Source organism: Marmota marmota, unplaced genomic scaffold (assembly GCF_001458135.2).
Source record: "Marmota marmota marmota unplaced genomic scaffold, marMar, whole genome shotgun sequence".
In the NCBI taxonomy this organism is placed as follows: Eukaryota; Metazoa; Chordata; class Mammalia; order Rodentia; family Sciuridae; genus Marmota; species Marmota marmota.
Genome location: NW_025999926.1, coordinates 4,081,345 through 4,096,017, shown reverse-complemented (window position 1 = coordinate 4,096,017; position 14,673 = coordinate 4,081,345). Strand labels below are relative to the sequence as shown.

Here is a 14,673-nt window from a genome sequence, read left to right as displayed (position 1 = left end):
GCTCCAAGTACGGAAAAAAGAAGGCGGGGGGAGGACTAAGAGTGCATATTAACTTGTAAACACTGAAAAATTAAATGGAATTGAGATGTACACAGTTTCTCAACTTAAAAACAAAAAATCAAATTGGTAATCTTTCTGTAAGCACAAATGAATGTTTTTAAAATATCAATATATTAAGATTTTTATGTACATCCTTCGAAGACTTAAAAGCCCTTCCAACACAACTGGGGGCCCGGAGTTCTCAAGTAGTTACAAAAGTACATCACATTGTGAATAGCTGAAGGTCTGGCTTTTTTCTGTTTGTATATTAATCATGGTACTCAGCCCAAACATCATTCATACATGGGAATAAATGAAGACCACCCTTCAGAACAAACTCTATATTCAGAAATTACTATCACAGCACTGGTGCACACCTATAATCTCAGCAGCTTGGCAGGCTGAGGCAGGAGTATCTTGAGTTCAAAGCCAGCCTCAGCGATTTAGCGAGACCCTAAGGAAAGTAAGGAGCCTGTCTCTAAATAAAATATATAAATAAAGGGCTGGGGATGGGGCTCAGTGGTTAAGCACCCCTGGATTCAATCCCTGGTACCAAAAAGAAAGAAAGAAAGAAAGAAAGAAAGGAAGGAAGGAAGGAAGGAAGGAAGGAAGGAAGGAAGGAAATAAATAAATAAATTGCTATAATAAGAAAGAGTTTGAAGACAGAGAAGATGGAAAAGCTTTAAAAAAAAAAATGTGAGTTGGGGTTGTGGCTCAGTGGTAGAGTGCTTGCCTAGCATGTGGGAGGCCCTGGGTTGGATCCTCAGCACCACATAAAAATAAATAAATAAAATAAAGGTATTGCATTCAACTACAACTAAAAAATAAATATTAAAAAAAGGTGTGGGTGGGTTTTTTTTTTGGGGGGGGGGTATCCCTGATTGGAGGTGGTTGTCATGGGGAAGCTTCAGGAGGAATAACTAGAAATGGAGCATCTTATGTGATTGACTTGGGGAGTATATTTGGTTGGAAGAGGGTCAACTAGTAATGGGGAGTTTCTTTGGGGTTCTCCGGCTTGTCCAGGTTTGGAAGTAGAGGCAGAAGTGAGGAAGTCATCAGCCTCTGAGTTGGTCCTGACAGTTGTGAGCAGAACAGGATGGAGGTTACCTGTTTCTCTGTGGGTCAGAGTTCTGTGCTGTATAGTTGGTTCATTGTATGTTTGTTTATTTAATCTATCACAAGCAATCTAAGTTATTCTAACACGTGGGTTTTACAGCTGCCCTTGGGCCACAGCTCCCTGGATTGCAGTGTGGAAAAACCTGCCACTGCATTAAGATCACTGCCTTGAGCAATAGCGTGGCAGGAGCCGCTCCAAAGAATGGCATCCCTTTTGTTTCTTGGAATGTGATAGGTGCGCACTGGAGAGGACCTGGCTCCTTTCAGGTACCCCCAGATCTAAAGTTAAACCAAGAAATATCTGAAGCTTGGAGAAAATGGAAGAGGCCAGTAAGCAAGAGAGTAGCTCATAACACCTATTGATATGTGTTTATATATAATCTGTAATATGTTGCAGAAATGTTATATTAGAGCCATTTTATTCTTTTCCTATTTTTTGATTCCCACTGCCTTGAAAAATAGTTTTGATAAGTGCTAATTATTAAAATGGTCACATTTTAGTCAAGTGACCAAGGCTTAGCTTTGCCTTTGGTAAAAATGTAGTTAGCAGAACTTTTTTTTTTTTTTTTAAATGTGTGCTGGGGATTGAATCCAGGGGCACTTAACCACTGAGCCATATCCCCAGCCCTTTTGATTTTTTATTTTGAGACAGGGTCTCATGAGGTTGTTTACAACCTTGGGAAGTTGCTGAATCTGGCTCAGCCTCCTGAGCTGCTGGGGTTATAAGCATGTGCCATTGTGCCTGTATCTAGTTTGTATCTACTTTCTGGAAGTCTTGAACTGGGGAACTGGCAAGTTTAGTATGGTGATATTCAAGACAGTGATGTCACTTAACACATCTCCCTTTTCAATTTGTCTGAATTCACTGAGCCAAGAGTAACTCTTAAAAAACATTATTCAGGCCAGGCGCGGTAGCGTATGTCTGTACCAAGCCTGTAATCCCAGTGGCTCAGGGGGCTGAGGCAGGGGGATCACCAATTCAAAGCCAGCTTCAGCAAAAGCGAGGCACTAAGCAACTCAGTGAGACCCTGTCTCTAAATAAAATACAAAATAGGGCCGGGGATGTGGCTCAGTGGTCAAGTGCCCCTGAGTTCAATCCCTGGTATCCCGTCCTCCTGCCCCCCCCCCCCAAATTATCCAGCACACTGTCCATTGGCAAAATATTTTATTACTGTTGACAATCATGTGGAAAACAGCCTGATTATGATTTGACATCCATGTAAAACCACTTGGAAAATAATTTACTTTTCTGATTTTCAACACTTTGCTTTTCCTGTAGGGTTAGACTGTCAGCCAGTTCCTCAAATATGTAAGTTAATCAACAAGCATTAATAAACCTTTTATTTTGTGCTCACTATTCTCTCCTGGTGTTGTTGGAACATCTGCTTACACGTGTACATTTCCTAAGAGCTTTTCAGAGGCTCAGCCTTTCCATGTTAAAATGATATTAACTGCAATAATTCTGATTTTACAGCAAACGGACCCAGAACATGACAAATGTATTTAAGTGAAATTATGGTCAAGCATCTTGGTGTAGTAACAAGGAAGCTGACTATGTGGAATCTGTCCCCTCCTCTAAAACTATAATCCACAAACTCTCAACAAGATGACAGAGGATCTCTTCCTTAAATCTGAAACATAGTCTTTTCAAAAAACAAGGTGTATTAGTTTCCTGAAACAAGTTCCCACAAACTAGGTAGCTTAACAGGACAGGATTTTCTTCTATCACAGTTATGGGGAGCAGAAGTTCAAAATCTGCATCACTGGGCTGAAAGCCATGAGTTCATGGAGCTGTGCTCCCTTGCTCTGGGGCTCCGGGGGAGAATTGATTCCTTGCCTCTTCCTGCTTCTGGGGTTGCCTGCACTCCTTGATTGACTTAGGGCCACTTTTTCTAATCTCTGTGATCGCATTGCCTTCTCTGGTCTGTGTCCAATCTTCCTTACCTCCCTTGAAATCCCAAGGACACATGGGATTGCATTCCTCCTCCAGGTAATTCTCTATTATCTCTTCATCTCAAGATCCTTAATCACATTTGCACAATTTCTGCTGTGCAGAATATGTTATAGGTTCCAGGGATTATCTGATGTCTTTGGGGCTATATTCTCCTGTTACACATAGTAGGAATAAAAGTCAGTTTCTTGACAAGGCTGATGTAAAACTGGTTCTTAAAATAACTTGTGGCTGGCCTGACTCCGACAGGTAGGCCCCAAACTCTATGAGAACTTTCCACTCTCTCACTTGTTTGCTGCAGCTCAGGCCCAGGGGCCTCATGTGCCTGAAGACAGACAACATTTCCTGCTTCGACTTTCCCTTGAATGTTCCACCCGGCATTTTAAGACCCCACACAGCAGTTTTTCCTACTCACTGTACTCTTTCCCAGCCTCCTGTCCTGTGGTCTCTGCATACAAAACCGTGCCTCTCCCATTCCTTTCCTGAGACATTTTTGGTTTAGGCTCTTAACATTTCCTTCTTACCTTAGGTCCCATTAGTAATTTTTTTTCTTAATAATAGAGGGACTTGCATTTCCCCCCTCTATTCCCTGTGCATCATCATGATCAGTGATTAAAGACAGTGGAAATGTCGACCTAAAGATGTAACTTGCATCTTTTCTTGTCCTGGGGCTTGTTCTAGAGGAAGGGGGTCTCCATCTGGGAGTACCTGGTACTCTTGGAAATTAAAGCATTATTAGAAAAGTTTCCTGTCATGGTGCTTGTGATCGTGATGACAGGAACAGCTAAGTCACACCTGGGGGCCTGACATATTCTGGGCATTTTACACAACGCCTTGTGTCACCTCTGCAACAACCCTGAGATAGTGGTTCTCAAACTTCAGCACGCTTCGGAATCACCTGGAGGGCCTGGGCAGACTGGGGATGGATTTTGGCAATCTGGAACCCAGCCCCCAGGTTTCTGATTCAAAGTTACCACCAATTTGCTTTTCTTGCATGTTCTCAGGGGATGTGAATGTTACTGTTTAGGGACCCCACTTTCAGAACCACTGCCCTAGAAGTTGGATGTTCTTAAGTGTCCCATTTGTACTAGTGAACGTAGTCATAGCAAGTGGGTGGGATATGGAATCAAGGGGGGCTAAGTGTCTGGTTCCTTTCAAAAGTGAAGAAGTAGCTTCAGTGCAGGCCAGCAGGACTTAGAAAAAGTGGGTGAGATTTTGGGCCTCCCCCCTCTACCCTTCCTCCTCGAACCTCCATCACCTCTGGGAACCCCAGGGCACCAGGAGAAGTGGACCGGGCGGACTGTGGCCCTGAGAGGCAAAGCCCCAAGCCTCCCCAGGGCCAGTCTCTTGACTTTGATGAGTATGCCAGCTCACCTGGTGTCACAATGGAAGGAGGAAAAGACAGATGAGCCAGGCAGAAGGTATGTGCCTGGACTAGGTTGGAGTTCCTTGTCTTCCTGCCCCACCAGTATCCAGGGTCCTTGGCCCTGTGCCTCTTGGGAGTTTCTTTCCTTGACCATTTTAGGAGACCAACATCCCTGCACCTTCCCGAAGATCCATTCACAGTCAGGCTTTTAAGCCTGAATGAATGAACCTTAAAAGTGAGGGTCATTCATTCACCAATTCCCAAAACAAATGAGTAAAAGATTCTAATAACAAATGTTGAGACCACATAAAGGAAATAGAACCATATAATCAAGCATCTCAGATTTCCTCTATGATCCCCTCAAAAAAGCAAAACCAGGGAAATCTTTCCAATATAAGCTTTGGAAATTTTGCAAACTTACCGATTCCACTCTGGTGTTTTTTTTTTTTTTTTTTTTTTTTTTTTTCTTCCTTCTTGTGATCTGTTCTCCTCCACAGCTTCCCCACCCAGCAGTTCTGTCTCCCTACCTTGGTTTCTGTCACCTTCAAGTCAGACCTGAAGGTGTGGTCTCCAGGGCAGCTCAACTTTAATCCTCAAACCTGTAGGAGCCGCTAAGGAACGCAGCTTCTACTTCTGAGAATCCACCTAACCTCTGCTTAAGGAATCTGTTTTTTCTTCAGGATCATCGCTACGGTGCCACGTGAAACACCACCTGAGGGTTCAGCATAGAACGCACAGTTCAGAGCCAAGGAAGCAACGATGGCTTCTTGTAAATCCATTTCATAGTTGCAGGATCCTCTACCCATGTGCTGTCTTTTCATCTAAGTGGAGGAATCAGACGGTGGCAGAAGACACGGGTGGCCTGGTTCTGCAGCCCCACTGCTGGTGAGGCTTGGAGCCTGGTGGTTTTGCCTGTTTCCCTGGTGAGCACCCCAGATTTGCTGTCAGGGAGCAAGGACCACACAAGGTGGCCATTCCCAGACTCATGAGCATCTGTGCTGGGGATGTGGCCTTCATGTCCCCTAAATGCACCCACCTCTCTGCATGGCACCCCACTCCTTCCATACACATCCCCATCTCCCACATGTTCATGGGTTCTTTGTAGAAAGTTGCTGGCATTTAATGCTCAGTGTCCAGGGACAGTCGCGTGACTTCGTGGAAAGTGAGTGGAATTTTACAAGGTAAATTTGGGCAGTGGTGAATGAGGATTTTTCTCTAAGTTCAAAGAGCAAAATGGAAGTAAATGATAATTTGGATGATTTAGTTATGTCAAGAGGACAAGCAAAGCTGAGTTTTATATCCTGTCTTCCCAACTAAAGTATCTTGAGGACAGAGACTTTGTTTTACTCTGTCAGGATCCCCACTGTGTGATTGAAACCCAGGAAACAACATTGTAGAATGGCAGTTATTGGGCACAGAGAAGATGTTGCCAACTTGGATGTAATTCCTTGAGGACCCTGGTATTCACCCCCGAGCTCAGGAGGGCTCAGGTAGACCTGGGACTTAGAAATCCCAGACCATCCTCCTGTCCTGGAGAGGCTTCAAGACCCCTCAGGGAGTTTAGAACTCCCTTGTCCCTTAGGGATGCTGTGACCAGAAACTAGCAGAGTCCTCAGTAAGGGTCCCCTGGGGCCTTACCCTTCTCTTCTCGGGGTCCTGATGGATATGGAGTCTACCAGGGCAACACTAAGAGTCCCTGTGGGTGGCCTCTTGGTGTGGCAAGCCAGGGTGCATCCACTGCCTCCCTGAACCAGCACAAGAGTCCCTGGAAGTGAGACAATCCTCTTCTGCTGCTCCCTTCAAAGGATCCCTAGAGGGACATTGAGGACAAGGAGAAAGTTCAAGATGTATGAGACTGATGGCAAACATGATCATGGAGGCTATTTAAGGTCAGACACCAAGTGTCAATCTTTTTTTTTTTTTGGGGGGGGGGTACCAGGGATTGAACTCAAGAGTACTCAGCCACTGAGCCACATCCCCAGCCCTATTTTGTATTTTATTTAGAAACAGGGTCTCACTGAGTTGCTTAGCACCTCACTTTTTCTAAGGCTGGCTTTGAACTCAAGATCCTCCTGCCTCAGCCTCCCAAGCCACGGGGATTACAGGCGTGCGCCACTGTGCCTGGCGCAAGTGTCAGTCTTGATATCCAAGAGTACCTATGGTTCCTCTGTAACCCTAGGAGCAGGCTCCCTCTCATCAGGATGGCTCTCTGGCAGTTTCCTTCTATTTTTTAGCCTTATTGTCTTAGAAGTTACCCCTTCAGGAATTTCACATGGACTCTGAATTTGATGTCCTCTAAAAAAGTGATGAGCCGGGCCTGGTGGTATATGCCTGTGATCCTTACAGCTCAGGAGGCTGAGGCAGAAGGATTTAGAGTTCAAAACTAGCAACTTAGTGAAGCCATAAGCAAGCTATCGAGACCCTGTCTAAAAATAAAATATAAAAAGGGCTGGGGATGTGGCTCAGTGGTTAAGTGCCCCTGGGTTCCATCCCTGGTACCTCTCAGGGTTGGTGACTTTCCCGTGGCCATCACAAATCTGAGAATGTCAGGCTGCTGCACTGGGTCTCTTCAGCTTCCTCTTCTTCCTGGGGCAGTCCCTGAGCAGTCCTGTCCCCCACCTTCACCTGTGGGAACAAAGGAGAGCTGTGCCCAGGACCCGACCACAGTGACTCTGTGGGGAAGACAAGCCAAAATGTGCAGGCCAAAAAAAGTGATGGAATTGTAAGATATGCTTCCAGTTTCACTTGGGAAAAGGTGTTAGATTTGAGGCAGAGAGTCTTGAGCAGTTCAGGTCCGATTTACCTACCAGGTACTGGCTGACAGCACCAGGCCTGTGTGCAGAGCAACACAAATGTCAGGTCTTGACTTACCTCCAACCTGTTAGAAAGATCTGTGGGAGCAGGTGTTGGGTTCACCTCTTTCTTTGCAAATGGTCTGCACTCTGTTCCTCCTGGGTCAATGGTATAAATGTTGGGGTGGGAAGGGGAGGAAGCTTGGGATAACGATGGCTGGATGCAGGAGATGATGGTTTACCATTCCATCCTTCTGAAATACCATATGGAGTCTCTCATGTCAGGCCCTGTGCTGAGGACCCCATGTGAACTAACATTGGTACATTTCCTGTACTAGGGGAGATTACAGTCAATGGAGCAATAGGCAGGTATCAATATATCGACTTTAAAAGACAGACCTTACATGTCCTTTCTTGCCCATTGTCCTGACAACTTGGGCAGTTTTCTTATTTTGTAAGTTCCTTAGTGATGAGATGTCCTGGTCCATTTTATGTTACTATAACAAAATACCCAAGGTTCGTTAATGTATAAAAACAAGAGATTCATTTGGGCTCACAGCTGAAGGCTGAAAGTCTAGGAAGCCTGGTGCCATGTGACCAGGGTTCCCTGACTGGGTTACAACATGACAGAGAGGCAGAAAGGGAAATGGCCATTAGTGGAAGGGACACATGTGAGTGAGGAAGCAAGGGAATGGGCAGGGGCCACAGTTACTCTTTTATTACAACCCACTCTCTGCAAGAACCACATTAACTCCTGCCGAGGGTGGTGCACCCAGATCCAATCACCTTTCACAAGGCCCTGCCTCTTAAAGATCTACCGCCTCACAACAGCACCACACTGGGGATCAACATTCCTACACAGGAGCCTTTGGAGGACAAATTATGTCCAGACCACAGCATGAAGTTCACATGTAGCCTTTCCTTCTCTCTGATTGAGGAAACCCCCAATTCTTGATATTTTATCAGGAAAAAGAAAAATCCTTAAAAGACATTGTATAAAAATATCCTGTACTACTGATTATCTCAAAAGACATTCAGACCAAGGCTACCTAGTGCCCTTCATTATGGATCGGATGCACTCCCTGGCTCAGGAATTTCTGCCCTCCTCCTAAGGCCCCACTGTCTTTTATGTGGTTCTGTTCTAGCTGACCCTATTGTGACCTGGCATCTGGTCTCAATTTTCCAGGAGTTGTGTCTCCACAGATTGCACCACAGGATCATGCACTGAAGTCTTGGTGGTATTTCAAGAACAAGGGCAGAAGTTCCCACACCACAAGATCAGGTAATGGTGGGAGTGGTGCAGCTGTTGGAGGCCTGCAGCCTTTGATGTCTTAACGTAGACCCCACCACCACCTTCAACTTCTGTCTGAGGTGCTAACATATTCATGTTAACCAAATGGGGACAGAACCCACCCCCTGCCCAGTACCAAAGGTAGTAGTAAAATGTCCAGGATCGTATATACCAACAAATAATGCAAACTCTTCTTTTTTATATCCAGTCTTTTACCATGGATTATTTTGGTCAATACATACAGAATATTCCCCTGTCGGAGCTGAGGTTTCCCCAAGGAAGAAGGAGCTTTACCTGTGTATGCTGGAGAGTTCCAGTTTTGCTCTTCTGATGGCCTGCCTACAGATTTCAGTCTTGCCCAACCTCGTCAGTCCCCACAAATTCATAGATGAATTCTGTGCAATAGCTCTCTAGTACGCATTTCCCACTGTTTGAATACAGTGGGGATGTATCAAAATGAAGGTACTGTAGATCTGCAGGGGAGCACAGTTTGCAGGTTAAATGTGCTGGGGAGGTGAGAAGATCTCTGGTGGCCTGCCGTGCCTGGTGCCTGTTGTGCCCTTCAGAAGAAACTGCATGAGAGACTGCAAAAGAGACCCTGTGGACATAGACTCCCTGCATGGTGGTCTAGGGCTAGGTTCTCTGGAAAGAAAGGAGGGAGGGTAAGAGGAAAGAAGGAAGGAAGAAGGAAGGAAAAGACACAATTGTGGGTACTGGGAAGTGGCTCAGTCTCTAGCTGTGTGGCTTTGAGTAATAGGAATAATCTCTCTCTGGGCCTCATTTTCATCCTTTATAAAATGTAAAAGGAAGGAATTGAAACAGGTGATCTCTAGGGACATTTTCAGGGCTAAACAATCTCAAATTATGAGTTTGCTTTATTGGGCTTTAGAATCTTTTATTGGCAGCTTTATGGAGGTATAGTTTACATGCAATAAAATTAATCAGCTTTAAGTGTGCAAGATGATGAGCTGTGAATATATACAGAGAAAATACCATCGCCACAAATTGGTTTTGTTCTCCAGAGTTTCGTTCCCATCTGCTTCTATCTGGTACAAGAAGGAACTGAAGAGGTTGTCAAGCAGCAAGCAGCAATCTGAAATTAGAAAGGTGACAATGGAAGAGAATGGTCTTGGTTCAATGCCCCCTATGATCAAAAGCTGTGAGCAGGGAACAATGGCATAATGGATTTCCTATGAGAATTTCACAGGACACTGTTTTCGTTGCAGAATTTCTTTTTGGAAGTCTCCAAAATTTCCGTCTCTTAACCTGTAGAATCTTGTCTGAAAACTGAAAATTCACCCTCTTTAGATTGGATGGTCACTTATTGATAAAGGACCTTGTAAAAGGATTCAGAGAGTTTGATAGTTAACAGAGATCCTTCCAAATCTTTTTTTTTTTTTTTTTAGAAAGAGAATTTTAATATTTATTTTTTAGTTTTCGGCGGACACAACGTCTTTGTTTGTATGTGGTGCTGAGGATCGAACCCGGGCCGCACGCATGCCAGGTGAGCGCGCTACCGCTTGAGCCACATCCCCAGCCCCCTTCCAAATCTTTTGCATCTGATTCTGGGGTCCCCGAGGAGTCTGGGAGCCTTTCCCCACACCTTTCATGTGGGCAGATGCTCTGCTTCATCCTCTTTGCAACACAAGAAGCCATTCATTGTGAAGCTCCTTGGTGAGTCTCAGTGTTGATTCTACCACGTGTGACCCGGGGAGGCTTAGAGCTGCAGGTATGTTTGTTTTGTGGTTCATATTCAGATGAACAGTTCCAACAGTTTACTCTATCAGTGGTACTCTTTGTCTTCCTTGTACCCCATCATGCATGAATTGCAGTGTCATCTCCGTGTGGGTGCTCAGCAAAGGCTAATTGGTGGTGACCGCGATAATGATGTTGACAAATGGCCCCATGAAACTGATGAATCATTTGGTTGAAGAGGCCCAGTTACTGCAGTTATGCAATGTGCTTCACCAAACAGGTAATGTTTCATACCTCAGAGCAACAGGGAACATTCTACCCGATGGTGCTTAGTAACCAGTACCCGGCAGAGCCAAAAAACCATCTCTGAAGAAAGAGCCTTCTGGAAACAACCGACCCTGTGGACAGACCCTTCAAGGGAGAGATGCAGCTGCCACTGTGGTTCAGAGGCCACCTGCATTGCTACCAAATCCACAGCAGGTGGCCACTAAATTTACAGGAAGAGGAAGAAGCAGCCTGAGTCATAGGATAAAACACATACTTCCACAGCCTGGTTCCCACCCTCCCGAGGAAAGGCCTGGGCATCTTAAGATAAATTAGCTATGGAGTGGATAAGTTTATAAGTAAATTTGTGGTTTGCTAAAATTTTGACCATTTTTGACCTTTAAAAATGACAATTTAGGGCTGGGTTGTGGCTCTGTGTTAGAGTGTTTGCCTAGCATGCATGAGGCACTAGGTTGGATCCTCAGTACCGCATAAAGAGAAAATAAAGATATGGTGTCCACCTAAAACAAAAAAATAAATATTAAAAAAAGAATTAAAAAAAATGAAATGACAATTGAATATGGTTCAACCTAATAAAAGATTTAAGAATTCGTTTACTTGGACTGCAAAGACTTAACTATAAGTATATGCTAATGGAAAGATACGTAGATCTTTTAAAACTGGCTTTCTGAAAAGTTTATGCTTGTTCTTACTTGATATTCCATTTAAATGTAAGGGGGAAAGTAGTTTACATGTTTTCTAAAATTAATATTTTTAATAGGGCTGGAGGTATAGCTCAGTGGTAGAATGCTTGCTTACTAGGCTACCATGCACAAGGTGCTGGGTTTGATCCCCAGCACTGCCACAAGAGAGAGAGAGAGAGAGAGAGAGAGAGAGAGAGAGAGAGAGAGAGAAATTTTAAATTTAAAAAATTTTAAATGTAGCTTGGTGGTAGAGTGAGTGCTTTGGATCTGTGAGACCCTTGGTTCAATCTCCAACATCACACACACACACACACACACACACAAACACACACACACAAACACATGCACACACACACATTTAATTGAAAATTTGAAGTTTGAACTTACAGATGTTTCCTCCCATAGAACTAAAAATTCAGTAGTGAAATTGGCATTTTTTGGACAATAAGAGTATTCATTGTCTTACATCAGATATGACCCAAATATCTATGTTGGTCAATCTGCACAAAAACTGTAGTATAAAGGTTAAAAAGAAAAAAGTATAAGTTGGGCATGGTGGTGCCCATCTGTGATCCCAGCAGCTCAGGAGGCTGAGGCAGGAAGATCAGAGTTCAAAGCCAGCCTCAGCCATTTAGCAAGGCCCTGAGCAACTCAGTGAGATTCTGTCTCTAAATAAAGTATAAAAAGGGCTGGGGATGTGGCTCGGGGATTAAGTGCCCCAGGGTTCAAACGCAGTACCAAAAAAAAAAGAAAAAAGAAAAGAAAATTATATAACTAGCTACAGTAGTCATTCAGTGACACAGGATGTAAAAAGATGTAAACTGTGACATCAAATACAGAATGTGGGGAGGGGAGTAGATTTTGCATGTGATCAAAGTTAAAATATTGTTAGCATCAAATAGTATTTCTGTGAGATGCTTTCATAGTAATCATAAAGAAAAAACCTGTAGCAGATACAGAAAAGATAAAAGAATAAAAGTGTCCCACTACAGAAAACCATCAGATCACAGAGGAAGACAGCACAAGGGGAGGAAGGAACAAAGGACCCGTAGAACAGCCAGAGAACAATGAAAAATGGCAACAGTAAATCCTTACCTATCGACAGTTACTTTAACTGTAAGTGACTAAATTCACAGGTCAGAAGATGCAGAGTGGTCCAAGGGATTAAAAAAGTGACTAAAGGCCCGTGCGGTGGCAGGCCTATAACCCCAGCGGCTCCTGAGGCTGAGGCAGGAGGATCACTTTAAAGCCAGCCTCAGCAATTTAGCAAGGCCCTAAGCAACTCAAGGAGACCCTGTCTCTAAATAAAATACAAATAGGGTTGTGGGTGTGGCTCAGTGGTTAAGGATCCCTGGGTTCAAGCCACACATCCAAACAACAACAGTAAAAAGGGCTGGGGGTGTGGCTCAGTGGTTAAGGACTTCTGAGTTCAATGCCTGATACAAAAAAAAAAAAAGACTCAAAGTTATGCTGCCTGCAAGAATCTCACTCCTTTCACCTTCAGGATACATATGGACAGAAAGAGAAGGGATGAAAGAATGTTCTTCTGTTTTAAATATATCCCACAAGACAGCAAGGGTAGCTGTATTTATATCAGACAAAATAGGCTTTTAGTAAGAAACTGTAGCAAGAGACAAAGAATATCTAGCCAGGTTCAGTGGCACACATCTGTAATCCCAGCAGTTTGGGAGGCTGAGGCAGGAGAATCACAAGTTCAAAACCAGACTCAGCAATTTATCAAGGCCCTAAGCAATTGAGCGAGGCCCTGTCTCAAAATAAAATATAAAAAGGACTGGATCTGTGGTTCAGTGGCTAAGGGCCCCTGGATTCAATTCCCAGTATCAAAAAAAAAAAAAAAAAGAGAGAGAGAGAGAGAGAGACAAAGAATATCATTGTATAATGATCAACAGTATACGATAATTATAAACATATATGCACCCAACATCAGGTATACCTAAATATATAAAGCAAATATTAATGTCTCAGAAGGGAGGAATAGATAACAATGTACTAATAGTAGGGAAATTCAATATTCCACATTCAACAATGATCATCCAGACAGGAAAATTAATAAGGAAAATCTGGACTTGAACTACACTTTAGGCCAAATGGACTTGAAGACTCATGCAGAGCCTGTCACTCAACAGTAGCAGTTCACACCTTCTTCTCAAGCACAGAAAACATTCTCCAAGGCTGATCACAGGTTGGGCCACAAAACAAGTCTTAATGAAGCTGAGAAAATGAAATCATACCCGTAATTTTTTTTTCTGATCATAATGATATGAAACCAGAAATCAGTAACAGAAGAAAACTGGAAAACTGTAAATACGTGGAAATTAAATGATACATTCCTGAACAAGCAAAAAGGAGAATAAAAATATCTTAAGACAAAAATGGCAATACAATTTACAAGAATTTATGTAGTGCACCAGGAAGAGTCCTTGCAGTTAAGTTTACAGTGATAAACACCCACATTTAAAAAGAAAAAAGAGATCTCAGATAACAATCTAAGGTTACAACCTAAGGAGCTAGAAGATCAAACTAAGCTCTAAGTTAATGGAAGGATGGAAATAATAAAGACCAGAGCAGAAGTAGGTGAAAAAGAGACGGGAAAATCCACAGAACAGATTCATGAAACTGAGGTGTTGTTTTTTAATATTTATTTTTTTGTTGTAGTTGGACACAATACCTTTATTTTATTTATTTAGTTTTATATTGTGCTGAGGATCCAACTCAGGGCCTCACATGTGCTTGGTGAGCACTTTACCGCTGAGCCACAACTCCAGCCTCAACTGAGTTGTTTTTTGAAAACTGACAAACATCTGGGTGTGGTGGTGGATGCCTGTAATCCCAGCAGCTTGGGAGGCTGAGGAAGGAGGATCACAAGTTCAAAGCCAGCCTCAGTGACTTATCAAGGTCCTAAGAAATTTAGAAAGACCCTGTCTCAAAGTAAAACATAAAAACAGGTTGGGAATGTGGCCAAGCGGTTCAATTGCTGGTACCCCTTGCCCCCCAGTTGACAAGCCTTTGACTAGACTACAGAAGAAAGAAAACTCAAATGAATAAAATCAGAAATGAAAGAGGAAACATTGCAATCGGTGCCATAGAAATACAAGAAATCATAAGCAGTTACTATAATTATGTGCCAACATATTGGCTAATCTATAAGAAATGGAAAAATGCCTAGAAATATGAATCCAACCAAGACTGAATCATAAAAATAGAAAATACAGGCCAGGCTCGGTGGTGCACACCTGTCATCCCAGCAGCTCAGGAGGCTGAGGCAGGGGGATTGCAAGTTCAAAGCCAGCCTCAGCAACTTAGCTAGGTCCTAAGCTACTTAGCAAGACCCTGCCTCTAAATAAAATATAAAAAGGGTTGGGCATGTGGCTCAGTGGTTAAGTGCCCCTGGGTTCAATCCCTGGTACCAAAAAAAAAAAAAAAAAAAAAAAAAA

The 14,673-nt window shown here is 43.3% G+C and overlaps 1 protein-coding gene across 1 annotated transcript in view; it reads right to left on the bottom strand.

The window, feature by feature from the left end:
* Window positions 1–7,001: 7,001 nt before the first annotated feature.
* The window catches only part of LOC125615885 (spermatogenesis-associated protein 31A6-like), a 145,563-nt gene continuing 137,891 nt past the window's right edge, over window positions 7,002–14,673 (bottom strand). Inside the window, exon 5 of the mRNA XM_048800348.1 lies at window positions 7,002–7,097. Coding sequence (XP_048656305.1) covers window positions 7,002–7,097 — 96 coding nt within the window. The remainder of the gene's footprint in view (window positions 7,098–14,673) is intronic.